Consider the following 15,677-nt stretch of genomic DNA (forward strand, 5'->3'; position numbering starts at 1 on the left):
AATACCCGTTAACACAGACTTCGTTGGATGAATCATGCTCAAATTTCAGGCAAACATAATTACATCAGTAATTAAACAATACATCATTGTAAGGCAAAAGAAAACCTTTGATAAAATTTTGATGCGCCAATCTCAGCCAAAAAAAATGAGAATGTATATAGACGATGATCCTAAGATAGAATTTCTAACAGTACCACCTGTAATTTTTCTAGCAAAACATAACTTAATATCATAACAAATGACAAATACCCTTCCATTGGCGAATGCTTGACATGCAATATATTTTCAGGAATGTGCTACAGTTGCTTGACATGCAATCTATTTTCAGGGATGTGCTGAAGTACATGAAAGAATTCCTAAAAGAATCTAAAATAGGAGCTATCCTCCTTATCATTAACTACAAAATGCAGTTTACTTGAGCTAAGCTAAACTGCTGGTGTCTGCCATCAAAATATACTATTGGTTTCCAATGGATTATCACAGCAAAGGAAATGTAGCGAATGGCTAATAACAGAAGTGAAATTTGTCACATGTATATAGGCATAACTGAGAAACAGAGAAAGAAGAAAGAAAAAGAAAGTCAATCACATAAACAAATGCACGTTACTTAACTCTACGACAACGGTTTGTCCTATCACCGGAGGTGAAAGCTGTTATCCTACACAGTAATGACGGTAAAAATGGCCCTCTTTTAGTTTTATCTAAGATCTGTACCTCTATGCAATGAACTCGATTTTCCATCATGCTTTCACCGAAACATCCATATTAATTTGTCCTTGTGTTACATTAAATAATGTACCATTTTATTCAGAAACTAAATCTGGCAGTAGCAAGGCTGAACTTAAGGCCTCAACTATCTTTTCCCTGCTTTCCAACTTTACACTCTATGTTTAATTGCTAGACATTGTGATTGGATCAGAGTGTTTATTTTTTGACTCAACATAAATTCCAAGCAACAATTGAGATGGTTAATCGAAATTAATTGTAGGGATAGATTCATGACCATGCAACAAAAGCAATTCCATTGGTAAGCCACAGCAGGTATCAGTCAGGCAATAGAGGCGAGCGCAGCACAACATCATTTTCATGGTTATATATTTTTAATTCAATTAATTTAATTAACAAAATAATGTATATAAAGCAAAAGATCATCATAAAAAATAAACTTGCTTCCGGAGAGGTAGGCATGGCAGAGAAAAAATTATCAAAATTAATAAACATAGTGAAATGGCAGCCTCACCTTGAATGTGGTGAAGATTTAAGAAGTTACTAAGAAAATAATAACTAGATTCATTCCATAATGACTTTCCCCCCAACAGCTTTCATCTTCTCAATTATTTTCTCAGCTTCTTCCTTCAGAACTCCTTTCTTCAACACTGCAGGTGTCTTCTCTACTAAATCCTTTGCTTCCTTGAGACCCAAATCAGTAAAAGTTCTCAGCTCCTTAATTATTTTAACCTTTGCATTTGCGTCGTAAGATTCCAATTTCAAGTCAAAAGCAGTCTTCTCGGGTTTCAACTCTTCCTTGGCAGCTGCACCCCCTGTCTTCATAGCCATTCCAGTGAAACCAGCAGCACCAGGCTTCAAAACTCCCACAACTGGAGGTTCTGTCATTCCTTGTTTTTTCATCATAATCAAACCCAGTTCTGCACTTTCAGACAGTGTGAGTCCAGATACTTCATCTACAAGCCTGAATACTCGTGCAGTCGGAGGACTCGGATGCTCTGTGTAATCAAAAGTAGCCGGATTATAATTTGCCGGGAGTCTCCTTTGATCTATCTCTACCTCCTCCTCCTCCTCTTCCTCCTTCTTTACAGTTTGACCAAAGCTCCGAGATGCTACCCCATTGAAGCTCAAAGATCTCAATGCTAATATGGGATAAACAGAGGGATTTCTGGAAAGCCTATTTGGTAAATGATGTCTTAGCTTTGATATTAAGCTCATTTCCAGCAAAATATTTTTCAATTATCTATCACAAATAAACCTTTGAATACTTGATATAAGATATTGCATGAGAAAACCAATGTCCTGCAATGAAAAAAAAATATTAGATAAAGAAATTTACTTCTCCTTTTGAATTCACTCCCAAGAGATAACAAAGTTAAAAGAGGATACTTTTTCAACCCAATTTTTTTTTTTAAATTTTATTTTCAGGGCAAGCAATAAAGAAGACATCTCCATTAATAAACTTCAAAAATGAAAAGAATATTTGACCAAGCAAGCAAACAAAACCAGGTAATATTATCACGTACAGACAGCAACGTAACCAAGCACACATAAACCTTTCAGACTCGCAATGAAAGATCATATTGCTTAGAGAGAGAGAGAGAGAGAGAGAGAGCGAGCTTACCTTGACTGATTAGATTGACAGGGAAGAGTAAAACCCTAAAGCTGGAGCGGCTGAAGGTTTTCGGTTTCACGTGAACCTCACGCCCCTTCCATTTTACTCAAATGGGATAATAACATTTGGATCCTCCATTTTCTAATTACTCAAATAAGGTCATGGTATGTTTGCTTTTTGCATCAGATAAGTCTAACCGTTACGGAAATGACTTGATGAGTTCCCTTTAAAGCTCCCGTTCCCGCACTTTGGTAAAGCCGTAAAACGGTAAAAGGATTATTGAAGGACCTATTTGATTCACATAAGCGAGAAAAATGCCTTATTTGAGAAATTGTAAATCATTTGGAGGTTTTATGTTATTATGTTTTATTTGGGCCCAACTTGCTGATCAGGCCCAATCTACGATTAACTGTCGAAATAAGTAGAGCATTGACCGGCAATGGCTGCACACAGACACAGAGAGAGAGAGAGAGAGATGGAATCAAAAATAGAAGCAGCAACAGGAAAGTTGGTGGTGAAGAAAGTAGGGGGGAAATCAACAGTGACCAGATGTTTTTCTAAATATCCTCTCAAATTCATCATTCCCAATAAGGTTCCTCTTATTCTTGTTTCTCTATATTAACCTACGTACAATGTTAATTATACGACATACATTTTGAGCGATGAATCCTCAGGTGGGTTCCTCAGAAACTGATGCTGTTTGGGTTTACACTCTTACTTATGGTGGTGGGATTGTATCTGTATGTCCCTTGTAACAACCCTTTGCTTTCTGAATTCCACTGCTTCATTTTTAATATATATTTTTTTAAAAATGTGTTATTGTAGGGAGATTCAATTTCATGTGAAATTACCGTAGCAGATGCTTGCACTGCAGTTCTAACCACCCAAGCTTCCACTAAGGTCTTCTCTCATCTTTATTTGATTATTTATTTAATTTTGTTTCATTTCATAAACATGCTTTTATCAGTTTATTATTCCACTATAGGTCTACAAGTCCCTGGGGTCCAAGTCTTCTGAGCAAATCTTGGAGGTAACAGTCTTCTGTGTACCAAAAGATTTTATCATTATTTTAAATTCTGTTATGACACTGCTTAGTGCTCAAATTTGGTTATATCTTGTTTTTAAGTTTGTGTTAGGAAATTGAGTTTCCTCCCAAGATCACTTCAAACAATTTGTCAAATAATAAATCAATAAAAAAATTAAATAAAGAATACATCAACCTCACAACACAAGATTTACGTAGAAAATTTCATATCTGGAGAAAAGCTACGGCCGTTGTCAAGAGGACAACTAGAGAAAAATATTCATTATGTGAAAAATTATTACAACCACACTTTCAAAAATAATTTTCTCTCACTCAAACCCTAAATACACCCAAAACTCTCAATTTAAGAGTAATTATTTTTAACTCTTAAATTTTCTCTAAATGCAAGAAGAAATGAATATTTGGGATGATTGAAATGAGAGAATGAACCTCTCTATTTATAGCCATCGAGTGGCTATTATTTATCTTACGGCTTTCTTTTTTTTTTTCTTTTCCTTTCGTTGATCCAAAAAGAAGGTAATGCCTCCTTCTTCAACAATGGCGGGCGCCGCCGTCTAGAAGAACTAGAAGCCACTGGAGTTAAAATTGAAAATGAGGATAAGGCATTTAGATTTTTGTGGTCACTTCCAACTTCTTACAACTACCTGTTACCTACTTTGATTTATGGGAAAGCGACAGTAGATCTCGAAGAAGTTATTAGTATTTTACTCTCAGAAGAAAAAAGTCTGAGTGGTGAAATTATTGAAACTACAGATGTCTCGGCTTTGGTAGTTGTGGGGAATTGGAAGAAAAATAATTTTAAGAAAAAGGTAGTCTATTGGGGGTGTGGACAATCAAGGCACCTAAAAAGAGATTGTTATAGGAGAAATAGAGCAGGATCGACAAATGGCTCTGGATTGGATACTGATAGCATTGCTAGTGGTAAGTCTCTCATCATTGTGGGAGACGATGGTCCCTTGTAAAATGGGTGATGATGACATCCTCATGGTATCCCGCTAGTACCATGAAAGAGGATGTGATACTACTAGGGGTCCACAAGATTTGCATACAAGGCATGGTTGGCATTGATGCAAGGTGTGTGGTGGAATTTATGTCGATGATTGACGAACTTCCAGGAAGCCAACATGGAAGTTGCACCATAAATTTCAGTAGGATATTTCGACATGTGCCGATGTAAAATTCTTAGAATTGACAATTAATTCCAAGATCACTCCATGCAAGGTGTGTGGTGGAATTTTCTATGTTGATGATTATGACTAAAGTGAAAAATAGTAAAGATAATGTGGAGATTGATTGGTTCTCAATCAAATCTCCAAGTGGGCAAATGTGAAAAGTGGCAAGCTGACACTGTTCTTCTAGATGGCAGTGCCCGCCATTGTTGAAGAAGGAGGTGTTGCCTCTTTCTTGAACCAACAAAAGGAAAAGAAAAAAAAAAGGAAGAAAGCCGCAAGATGAATAGTAGTCACTCGGTGGCTATAAATAGAGGGGTTCATTCCCTCATTTCAATCATCCCAAATATTCATTTCTTCTTGCGTTTAAAGGGAATTTAAGAGTTAAAAATAATTACTCTTAAAGTGAGAGTTTTGGGTGTATTTGGGGTTTGAGTGAGAGAAAATTATTTCTGAGAGTGTGGTTGTGATATTTTTCTCTGGTTGTCCTTTTGACAATAGCCGTGATTTTTCTCCAGATTTAGAGTTTTCCACGTAAATCTTGTGTTGTGAGATTGGTGTATTCTTCATTAAATTTTTCTATTGATTTGTTGCTTGGAGTGATCTTGGGAGGAAACTCAATTTCCTAACAGTTTGATGACTTGATCTCTAAGAAAGATGTAAAACTTGTGACAAGGCAGAGTCTTCAAACTTTCACAGATGTAATCATCAGTTTCACATTTGAATTGTTTGTGAATGGTTTCAAATGACATTTGGGAAATTATTGCATGCAGTAGGCTAAAATTGGGAGTGATGCCCTTTTAGCTGTGATTCCAGATCCAGTGACCTGTTTTTCCACTGCAAGGTATTCTCAGAAACAAATCTTCAGAGTGGTTTTGGACTCAAGTTTGGTAATAGTTGATTGGATTACCAGTGGGCGCCATGAAAGTGGAGAGAAATGGGATTTTGAACTTTATAGGAGCACCAACCACATCTTCTTAGAAGGCGATCAGCCCTTGTTTCTTGATTCGGTAATGTTTTTGTCAATTTTGGAGTTTCTAAACTGACTTTCAGTTTTTGGGAATGCTATCTCACTGTAGGAGGGAGTTAAATTAGAAGAATTTCTTAATTTCCTGATCATATATGTCATTTTCACTCTAATCAACGATCGAGCATGTCTTTGGTTGATGTGAACAACTTGCTTGTATATTTAACTGGGAAATTGGTTCCTTTTCTTAATCAATGAAAATAACTTATCATTCTTAACTTTTGTAACAAAATCTCTGTTCCACAATTGTTATTTGAAGAAGCAGTCTTTATTTAATGTGACAGGCATCATGTGGTCAGAACCTGAATTTTTCTGAAAGATAACCTTACTTGTCATATTGAATAAGGCTTTCTGCTTTAAATTTCATCAACATTCTAACCTCATGTATTGAAGGTCATAACTTCCTCGTCATAAAAGGCTTTAGTGTTGTGTCATAGGTGTTGCTGGAACAAGGGAGCATTACCAACATTGCAGAACGTATGCAGGACTACCAAGTTATTGCGATGGTCATACTCTTGGGGTAGATTCTTTATCATGTATCAAAACTTCATGCTACCTTGACAATTATGTATTTTCCAGTCATTTCTTAGCTTAATTATGCTGAAAAGTGGAGAAAGGAATTTGGAGAAACCAATCAATTTAATACTTTTTTAGTGATTGCTTTTGTTTAGGCCAAAGCTAAAGCAAATTCAAATACAAGTGCAAGAAAATGTGAGGAGGATGATGTCTGAGCAGTTATACCTTCCTTCCACAGGCTTGCGTCCCCATGGGAAAACGCAGTCTGATCATTTTTTGGCCAAACCATCCTTTGTTGTTTCTTGTAGTGCCTTTGGTCCTAAGGTATGTTTGTCATGGATCAGATATCATTGTCACAAGGATGCTGCAGTCGTTTTACCTTTATCCATCATTTCTATGATCTTTGTGTTACTGAATTTAAGGAGTTTCCTTATTTGACCTAACTCTTATGGATTACAATATTTGAAAATCTAGTCCTGATTTTGAATCTAGTCAAACCTACTGGTATTGTATAGAATACTACTTTTTTTGTCTTAAAGCAACTCAAGTGCTTGCTGATGAGTTGGCATGATGATGGCTTTTAAAATGAGAATAATAAGAAAAATAAACAAAATGCTAATCTGTAGGGTAACTATTTTATTTTTGGTAAATCACTATGCGGATTTTCCTTTTAACTCACTCTCTGTCTGCATATCTTACGAATTTACCATGTCAAGCATAAATGTAACTTTCTTTTCTTTATTTTTTTTATTTTTTTATTGTTTGAAAGTGAAAACAATATACTCCTCTGCATCTTTTTTATTTTGAAGTAAAATATTATTCTGAACATTATTGTTTGGACATCATGACAAGCTGCAAAATTCCATGGTTACGTTTCGAGGTAGTCTGACGAATGGTTCTTTGTCTGCAGGGGATAGGTATTGTTGTTCGAATAGCTGCCATGACAACCGAATCAGTATACAGATTCCTCCAGCATCAATTGACTGGCATGGAGACACTGCTTGGAGTATCACCTTATTCTTGAATGCGGAATAGCAACTGTTTTTCCCTTTGAAACTGTGGTATGTACGAGATGATGTATTCGTTTACTTATTATCTCGACTTATTATTGTTATACTTTAGATGTTATATCAAGTAGTTTTATTTAATCAACCCATTTATGGTGCTCTACTGCCTTTGACGTTTCAAATTATAAGAGCATAGTAATCCTCCAAATTATGGATTTGGAGAAAATTTAGAGGGACGGAAATTTCTTTCTTGCTTGTTCAACCGAGTATGGTACCTATTTCAAATTTTGTTCCCATATTATTTCTCTTTTTAAATATGAATCAATCTCAAATTGATACAAGGGAATGTGGCACATCGTGCTCAACATTTGGAACAAAAAGAATTTTAAGCTTTATTTAATTTCCTCCAACAGTTTAACATTATTCATAAATAATTTTTTTGTTAAACTTTGAACTAAAGTAAATTTCAAGATAATATAAAGCAAAGGAAAAAAGAAAGAATGTTACAAAGGTAATTAAAAACAAAAATGCTTGAAATAAAAAGGATTTTATTAAATACATTATAAATGTTAAAGGCATTGTAAGTGACTTATTTCTAAGAAATTTTATGCTTCAATATTTTAAATCGCCAGAATCAATTTATGAACTTTTGATGCGATCCCTTCATATCAGTTGAAATACAATACCAATGAATTATAATGAACTAGTTGCAAAATTTTTATTACATTTCCCAAGTAGATAGGGAATGGGTAACATCTAAATTAATTTTTATTTGAATATAATTCTATTTTACTCTCTTTAATCTACTGATTTATTGAAACATCAACACAATCCCTTATTTTTTGTTAGATTTACTTGTTGACCTTCAAAAGTACTCTAATGCTCCTAATCAATAATAAAAAAACAAAATAGTAAAAAAAATAAAATTCAAGAGAATAAAAACAATAACCAAACTTCATTAAACCTCCAACTAGAGCCAGCCTTTAAAAATTTATATATATAGAGACACAGAAAGAAAGAGGGGGGGGGGGGGGGGGGGGGAGAGGGAAGAATCAACAAATAGAAGTATTTATATGGGATTTATCTTTCAGTTAATGCATTATTTTGTAAATTTAACTTATTTTTTAAATATGGAGATTATTTCAATATCAGCTCCAACAATGTTGGATGTGAGCAGTACTAAAGATTAATAGAAAAATGAAGGTCATGAAAAATCATTTTATGAGCGAGGAAGAAGCTTTAGTAAGGGTGGTGTTTGGGTGGGATTTTCCTGATACCATGGATAAGAATAGTTGAGCCGGAGCTCACATATGTCACATCCATTAAGGCAACTAAAATCAACATGAGCCTGAGTTTTAACCTAAATTGAGATGAGCAGATTACATTAGGCTGACAGTGAATTGAGATGAGAAAACTATATTATCATTACCTAAATTGAGATTAGACAACATTAGTCGAGTTATGACAACTTGAATTAAGATGAGCAGACTACAATATAACGACCTAAATTGAGATTAATAGACTTCATTATGCCGACCTAAAAATTATTAGATCAGGTCTTTGAATCAAACTTGCCCCTTTTTTAAGGGTGGAAGCCACCAAGATTCTTAAAACCACCCACCAGTAGAAACAGCTCATAGCTTGGTGGAGAAATGGGCTAGAGTTAAGGGAATAACTGTCCAAAAACAAAAGCCCATTTAAGCCAAGTTAAGAATCATAAAATGAATGGACAAAATCAACCAAAAACCAACTACATATAAATCAACCGTTCTACTTTAGTAAAAGATCATAATCACACAATAGATTCTTATTTGAAAACTTGGGTGGAAACTCTCAATTTACTTCCCATTTTCTCATAAATCCAATAACTAACCATTGGAGGATTCTCACCGAAAACCCTACCGGCAATTTCTGACTATTTTTGGTGACTGGCAAGAGAAGGAAAGGGAAAGGATTGAAGTCAATGAAGTAGAAAGTTAAAGAAATGTGCATTTTCAGTTGCAAGATATTTTTCTGATCAAAATTCTTTGCGGACAGAAGCTTCAAGAGTAGGATCTGTTTAGTTTTGAGGTGCGTAACTTTTAATAATATGTAAAGTTGTTACTATAAAATATAAATTAATTATATAAAAAATATGGGATCAACTCAATTTAGTTGATCCAAAATTTATGATATAAACAAATTAAATTATGATATTTGTGAGAATTTTTTAACAACAACCAACAATAATGTACTTTATTTGCCATGTACTTTTTTGAGTTGGAAGATACAGTCTCGTATTTGTATTAAGGGCAATGTTAAGGACAACAATTTAAGTGGGACGGTCCTAATCAACCAACGGATCCCATTTGTGTAGCTTTTTCTTCTATCTAGACTCGTCATGTGACTATTAAATTTCAAAATTCTAAGTGTATTTACCAAAATTCATGTGATCATTTAAATACTCTATATATGGCTAGGATGGACCGTCGCCGCACAGTACAAAATACCAGAAAATAAGGCTCGGCCAACATAGAACATGTTCTCTCATTTTTGCCTTTCCATATGGGAACTCAAAAACAAATAATTTTTTTTGTTTGGTTTGAACAGTTGTGTGGCACATGAAATGCGAGTCAAAATGTTGACTTGATCTCCCTATGATTGATTATAATTAGAAATATAAACCCGTGATTTCAGTTGCATTAAACAATGTCAGATGAATAAAATAACACAAATTAATGAAGTCGCTGATTAAATAAAATGTTGATCACCCAAGCTTTCAAACGTTCATGTTACCCGAAATCGAGATCCATCTCACTCCTTTATATGCAGCCAAAATCAAAATTAATAGCCTTAATTAATTCGTGTGTATTATAAAATTAATACTTGGTCAGTTGTTCAATCTTCTCTCATGCTTTTTTTTTTTTTTTTTACTTTTCCTCCTTTTCTCTATAAAAGGAATTGTTTAATTGTGAGACATAAGGTTGAACATGTGATATCAATTTTGAAAAGAATTCAATTTAGGACCATTTTAGTAATGTTGTAATTTTTAAAATAATTATTGTCAGTTGTTCTGTAAAAATAATTAGCTATGTATAGAATCAGTTAAACATTTAGTAAATTTTATTTATATATTTATAAATAAGTATCTAAAATATTTTTTTATTGCGTATATATAATAATTGATAACTAAAATAAATATTTTATATTATTAATTTTATTTTTTATTTTATTATCTCAGTATAATTATAAATAAAAAAAATATCTTTAAAGTTATTGATTTTATATCCGAATTAATAAGGGAAATTTTGAATTTTTATAATATATATGAGGATATCTATGAAATTGTACCAAATATAAAACTGATTTTCAAAATTAAATTTTAAAAAGCTACTATTTCCATACTTTTTCAATATTCACTGTAGGATGAGGTGACTTTACAAAAGTAATATTCCAGAAAAAGAATTACCAAATATCAAAATTAACTTTTAACTTATCACATATTTAATCTAATACAATTGCATAATACTAGCATATAACAGGATAAGCTAGTTACAAAACCAATTATATATATATATATATATATATATATATATATATATAAAAGTGTCAATTCTCGCAAAATGAGCCACATCACGATTGGCACGCACCTACTCTAATCTAATGCCTAAAGCAAATTAAACAGAAGACGAGTGTCTTTGCTCTTGCACTGCATGTTCTTCATACCTTGGTAGCCAAAAGCCAAAAGCGCCGCCCATTGAAATAAACAAACACAAGCACAAGCTTTCCCGTTTGAAACCGCGTGGACACCGACAAACAATACTACTAGCTGCTTAATTAATTAATTAATTAATAGAATAAAACTAAACTAGTCAAGAATCATGGTTATCTTAAGATAAAATATAAATTATAACCACACACATAAAATAATAAAAAGTAAAAGAATTATAATTTTAATCATATAATTATAAAAAAATACTTTACCTTCCTTTTATAAGTGTCTTTATAGATATATATGGTTAACGGGATGTTCGTGGAATGGTAAAGGTAAATCTAACTCAGGATCTAATGAATCTAGTTCAACTTTTTCTTCTTCTATGACTATAGAGCCCACGCCCATCACTTTTGAGTTTTGACTACTTTTTAGAATATCCTCCTTGGAAGCAAGCACTTGATTCTTTTTCCCGTCTTCTTTTATCCATTTATAATTCTTGGCACTTTTTAATTTTATACTATAATGCATCTAGACCCCTATTCAATTATTAATTGATATTCTAGGAAACTGTGTTTTTGAATACTGATTAATCATCATAGTACTGCATTACACAGATATTTACAACTGTTATTATAACAGATATATTACACTGATATTTACAATCAGAAATACATGATTGAGACTTATATTATTACATTGAATTCTGTGAAGTACATGCCCAGACAAATAATCCCTTACAGAAGAGGGATGTCCATACTCCACTCGTATTGCACGAGGGAGAGGAAATTTTTGAAATATTAAACAAATAAGCACGTTAGCCCCCACAAATGCTTTTGTGGGGGCTTGAACCGCCTAGGAAACTGTGTTTGTTGTGCATAAAAGCGAATCGTTATCCTAACTAAAATGCGAGACTCCAATTTAGTCAAATCCAATGTGTGTGTGTGTATATATATATATATTTAACTAATTAAGTATTAGATTATATTTATAAATGATAATATATTATTACACTGATATTTATAACCACTTATTTTTATTTTTATAAAGTATATACTCAGTCAAATACCCCTCATAAGGAATGATGTTTCTATTCCACTCACATTTTACAATAGAGAAAGACGTTATAAATAATCTCCACACAATTATAAGTAATTGAGGGAGTTTGAGTCCGTGGGAACTTGAACCATTACCCTCATAATCATACTTAACTTTAAGGATAATGATTTACCACTGGATTATAAGTCCAAGTGACTGTGTGTGTATATATATATGCACTTTAAAGTCTATACATAATAAGGTTAATCATATGTAGATTCTTTTTTAAATCCAATGGCTCTAATTGAAATCTATACTTTAACTGAAGTGTGAGATCTCTTAGTAAATTATAGGCTGCCAATTATACCTATATTATATAAATTTGTCATTTGGGCTGTGCGTTCAAAGCATTTTTGTCTTCTACACTTAACATTATTATATTTCAATTATGTTTAAATATGTAACCTATGTAGATTATAGTTAACTCTTGAGATTCTCTTCTCACTTACTATTTTTTTAAATAATTCTGAAATAAAATACTTTTAGAGAGAGAGAGAGAGAGAGAGAGAGAGAGAAATGATAATACAACAACACCCCGATCTGAAAAAGATAAAGATGGATAGGACACTGATTTATTAGATGGCAGAATAGATCACAGAGAAAGCAGTAGCCTTTATTTAGGCTTAATATTATTTATGAATGTCAGAGACTTTTTTTTTTCCAGAGATTTGCAGAATGGAAAGAACAATTGTTTGAAGATTTGATTTTTTTCTGTCTATAAACGAATGTCTTCTTCCCGCCGGACCACTGACTAGTCCATTGGGCCATTTTAATTCAACCATAACCCCCCCATTCCCATGTGCTTTCTCTCTCACCACCATGTGAATGAATGCTTCAGTCTCACTCCCCTCAAAGTGCACCGCTCACTCCATTGACTTGTTTCAGTGTTCTCTTCTCTCCAGACATTGCACTTCCAAAATAATAATAATAATAATAATAATAAAATAAGAATCCAGTCCGAGCAGTTGTGGAATCAAAATTTTGGTTAAAAAAAACTATAATGTAAAAATTCTGGTTCCATTTTATACACATGATCGATACACGTGGCATGTTTAGTAGCCCCATGATTGATTTCTTATTTATAAATTTTTTTTGACAATTTTGTGAAAAGATCAAGTGCATGATCTTATTGGAACCCACGTGATATATATATGAACCAATCAGTCCAGTTCGAATTGAAGTCAGCTTTAGTCAGATTATTAACAAACAAGTGGTCTGACGCTAGCCGCCGTACGGCTGAAAATGTAATCTCACCAGTGGCTTGAATATTTTTTTTCTACATAATGACGATCATGTCCTTGCGTTCACTCTAAAACAATCAAAACTCATTAGTCCCTAATCACATGAGCCCCATTATAATATATATATATATTTTTTTGGGTACAAGAGACCATTGGTATTCGAATATCACATTAAGTTCTAATTAATTCAGATTCGAATTGAGTAGGACTGCTACAACGGTAAAACTCTCTCAATAAATATTTAACGCAGCTGCATTTTTAAATCTCAAATCAAAAATTTTAGTTAAATTAGAACAATCCCATATCAACTTATATGTGCGCTTATTGGTAACACCATTGTAAATTAATTATGCACTGCTATTAATTTTAGTTAAACTAAAAGGTGTCATATGGATATTGTTACTGTCTTGGTCACGTGGTGGATGATGAGATAAAGTGGAAAGACCCAAATTAACATTTGGCCTTGCATGTATTAATCATTTTAAAACACAAATCACAATAAACCCTATAACTAAATATCCAAAAATATAATAAACCCTTAGCTTATTTGCTTCCTCTATAAATATTCACAATTCCCTTCGTCATTTTCACTCTCAACATTCGCATTCACTCAAAATTTTGAGAGAGAAGAAGAAGAAGAAGAACATCAAGATGGTGCAAATGTGGCTTCTATGGTTGCCAAAGAACCCCAAGGTCGCCGCCGCCTCAAGAAGTAGTGGTGGCGGTTCTGTGCCACGAAATGAGGCTTCTTCAGCTTGTTTCAGCTGCAAACGTTTTTCAAAACTGCTGATGAGAAAGCTGAAGAAACGAGGGGTTCCAAGCCGGCAAAGCTCACTGCAATGCCGGTATGATCCGATGAGTTACTCTCTCAACTTTGATACGAGTGGCTGTGGGAGTACGGTTGATGATCACGAAGATTATTACTACAAATTTTATGCTTTCTCTTCAAGATTTGTTGCTAATCCAACAACAACAACAACAACGACAACTTCTTCTTCTTCTCCAAGCAGACTTGTTGCCACTGCTTCTCATCAGATTTAGCTAATTATTATACACTATAATAAAATCAGCTTTAGCTTACGCCTTTTTCTTTTTCTTTTTTTGTATGTAAGGTGGTTGTAAACTAGGTTAAGTTATTATTTTTAATGGTTGTTGTTTTAAAGATTTATTTATGTATACATTTTTGAGCAAGCTGACATGGGTCGTCGTCTTTCAGGTTATAATTTGACTGAGAACAAAGTGAGAATTGTTTTTGTGATGGGGGCGATGAGCTTTATTGTACTTTTGAATTCATGTTTTGGCTATTATAGCTAGAACTATGTATGATACTTTTGACATAGACAAGGGGGCTTCTTGCCTTCTTTCACTTCCTTATTTCCCGGGAAATGTTGAATTAATTTATTTAAAGAAGATGAATTTCATTAGTATTTGGGAATAAATAAATAAAAATAAAAAGAAAAAGAGGGTTGTCAAATTGCCATCATACAAGTGGGAGATTGGTAGAAGCAAATTTCTTTTGGAACATGCAATTATCTAAAATCTGTAACCATAAACGCTATATTATTTATAACCTTTACTGCTATTACAGATTTTCAGAATTAGATTTCAAATATTATGTTCTAAATTACAAGTTTTCGGATCCATGCGATAAAAGTGTAACTCTTCATATGATATGAGTAGTGTTATACGTCCCAAAATTGTATTCTAAATAACGTAGCGTTTATTAATTGGGTTGTGAGATAATGTAATTAATTAACTTAAAAATTATAAAAATTATCATTCATTATGTATATCACTTGCGACATCATTTAAAATATAATTAAGAAAAAATTTGAGATGTTGATCTATCTTTATTCTTTACTATTTTTAGAGTATCGGTTTTTTTTTTTTTTTATTCTTATCTTGTGTGCCTGTTATAATCGTAAAAAAAATAAATGCATGAACTCATAGCTAATTCTTAGGATTGGAAACATATAATCAGCAAATGATCAAAATTTTTCCAAATCAAGCAACGGTTTGTCAATTCTAGCAATGGCTAATACACACTTCATGCAGAGAATCACACTTCAATCATGCTTTATTAACAACACATTTTTTTTTTTTTTACCAACAAAGTGTTGGCTCCACTGGCAATGGAGTCCCCTTAAATGGCTTGACTGGGTTTGCTCCCCAGTTCGAGTCGCAGGGAAGTCGCCTTTGTTGGGAGAACATGTGCCTCTCGGTTCGAGCGGAAACTTCTAGTCTGGATTGTGGTACGGGCTTAAAGGTGCCTCCCATAGTTGGGGCCCTCCCTAAAATACCTCGTGGTCAAAACCAAAAAAAAAAAAAAACAACACTTTTTTTTTTTTAATCTAAAGTCTAGTATATAATAAAGTCTTGTAACCTCTTTGTAAATATACAGAGTGTGAATACAACACTTTGCAAATATCAGACCTTTGGTTTCTATTTTCTACATTGGAGAAACTTAAGGGGGATTATTCCACTTACAAATAAAAAAACACTAAAGCTAGAACACTGGTATTTGACTCTCAATTGTTGTAGC

At 33.3% G+C, this 15,677-nt stretch overlaps 2 protein-coding genes across 10 annotated transcripts; one reads left to right on the forward strand and one right to left on the reverse strand.

Annotated features, from left to right (window-relative positions):
- Positions 1-1,132: 1,132 nt before the first annotated feature.
- LOC102620769 (uncharacterized) lies at positions 1,133-2,507 on the reverse strand. 2 transcript variants are annotated; one of them, XM_006468464.4, is made up of 2 exons: positions 2,351-2,507; positions 1,133-2,028 (listed from the first exon to the last, which is right to left on the reverse strand). In XM_006468464.4, exon 2 carries the CDS (start codon positions 1,942-1,944, stop codon positions 1,291-1,293), a length of 654 nt encoding a protein of 217 aa, XP_006468527.2. In that variant the 5' UTR covers positions 1,945-2,028; positions 2,351-2,507; the 3' UTR covers positions 1,133-1,290. The 2 variants fall into 2 exon arrangements, with proteins under 2 accessions (XP_006468527.2, XP_015382657.2); XM_015527171.3 differs by lacking the exon at positions 2,351-2,507 and adding an exon at positions 2,253-2,317.
- A 257-nt stretch (positions 2,508-2,764) lies between these two features.
- Positions 2,765-7,263, forward strand: LOC102619555 (urease accessory protein D). Of its 8 annotated transcripts, XM_006468460.4 has the most exons (9): positions 2,766-2,933; positions 3,016-3,081; positions 3,167-3,241; positions 3,327-3,371; positions 5,332-5,399; positions 5,469-5,565; positions 6,020-6,102; positions 6,254-6,422; positions 7,009-7,263. In XM_006468460.4, exons 1-9 carry the CDS (start codon positions 2,781-2,783, stop codon positions 7,120-7,122), a joined length of 870 nt encoding a protein of 289 aa, XP_006468523.2. In that variant the 5' UTR covers positions 2,766-2,780; the 3' UTR covers positions 7,123-7,263. The 8 variants fall into 8 exon arrangements, with proteins under 8 accessions (XP_024951386.2, XP_052291131.1, XP_006468523.2 ...); XM_006468458.4 differs by having other exon boundaries at positions 5,332-5,565; XM_006468461.4 differs by lacking the exon at positions 5,332-5,399 and having other exon boundaries at positions 5,410-5,565.
- The last annotated feature ends 8,414 nt before the right edge of the window (positions 7,264-15,677 follow it).

The sequence above is a fragment of the Citrus sinensis genome, chromosome 2 (genome assembly GCF_022201045.2).
Source record: "Citrus sinensis cultivar Valencia sweet orange chromosome 2, DVS_A1.0, whole genome shotgun sequence".
NCBI lineage: Eukaryota > Viridiplantae > Streptophyta > Magnoliopsida > Sapindales > Rutaceae > Citrus > Citrus sinensis.

Excerpts from the sequence above, each read along its gene's own strand:
- LOC102619555 (XM_006468458.4), top strand. The coding sequence starts at position 2,781 with ATGGCTGCACACAGACACAGAGAGAGAGAGAGAGAGATGGAATCAAAA. Across the intron at positions 5,566-6,019 it reads AGCCCTTGTTTCTTGATTCG|GTGTTGCTGGAACAAGGGAG; the intron begins GTAATGTTTTTG and ends GTTGTGTCATAG. Across the intron at positions 6,103-6,253 it reads GCGATGGTCATACTCTTGGG|GCCAAAGCTAAAGCAAATTC; the intron begins GTAGATTCTTTA and ends GCTTTTGTTTAG.
- LOC102620769 (XM_006468464.4), bottom strand. The coding sequence starts at position 1,944 with ATGAGCTTAATATCAAAGCTAAGACATCATTTACCAAATAGGCTTTCC.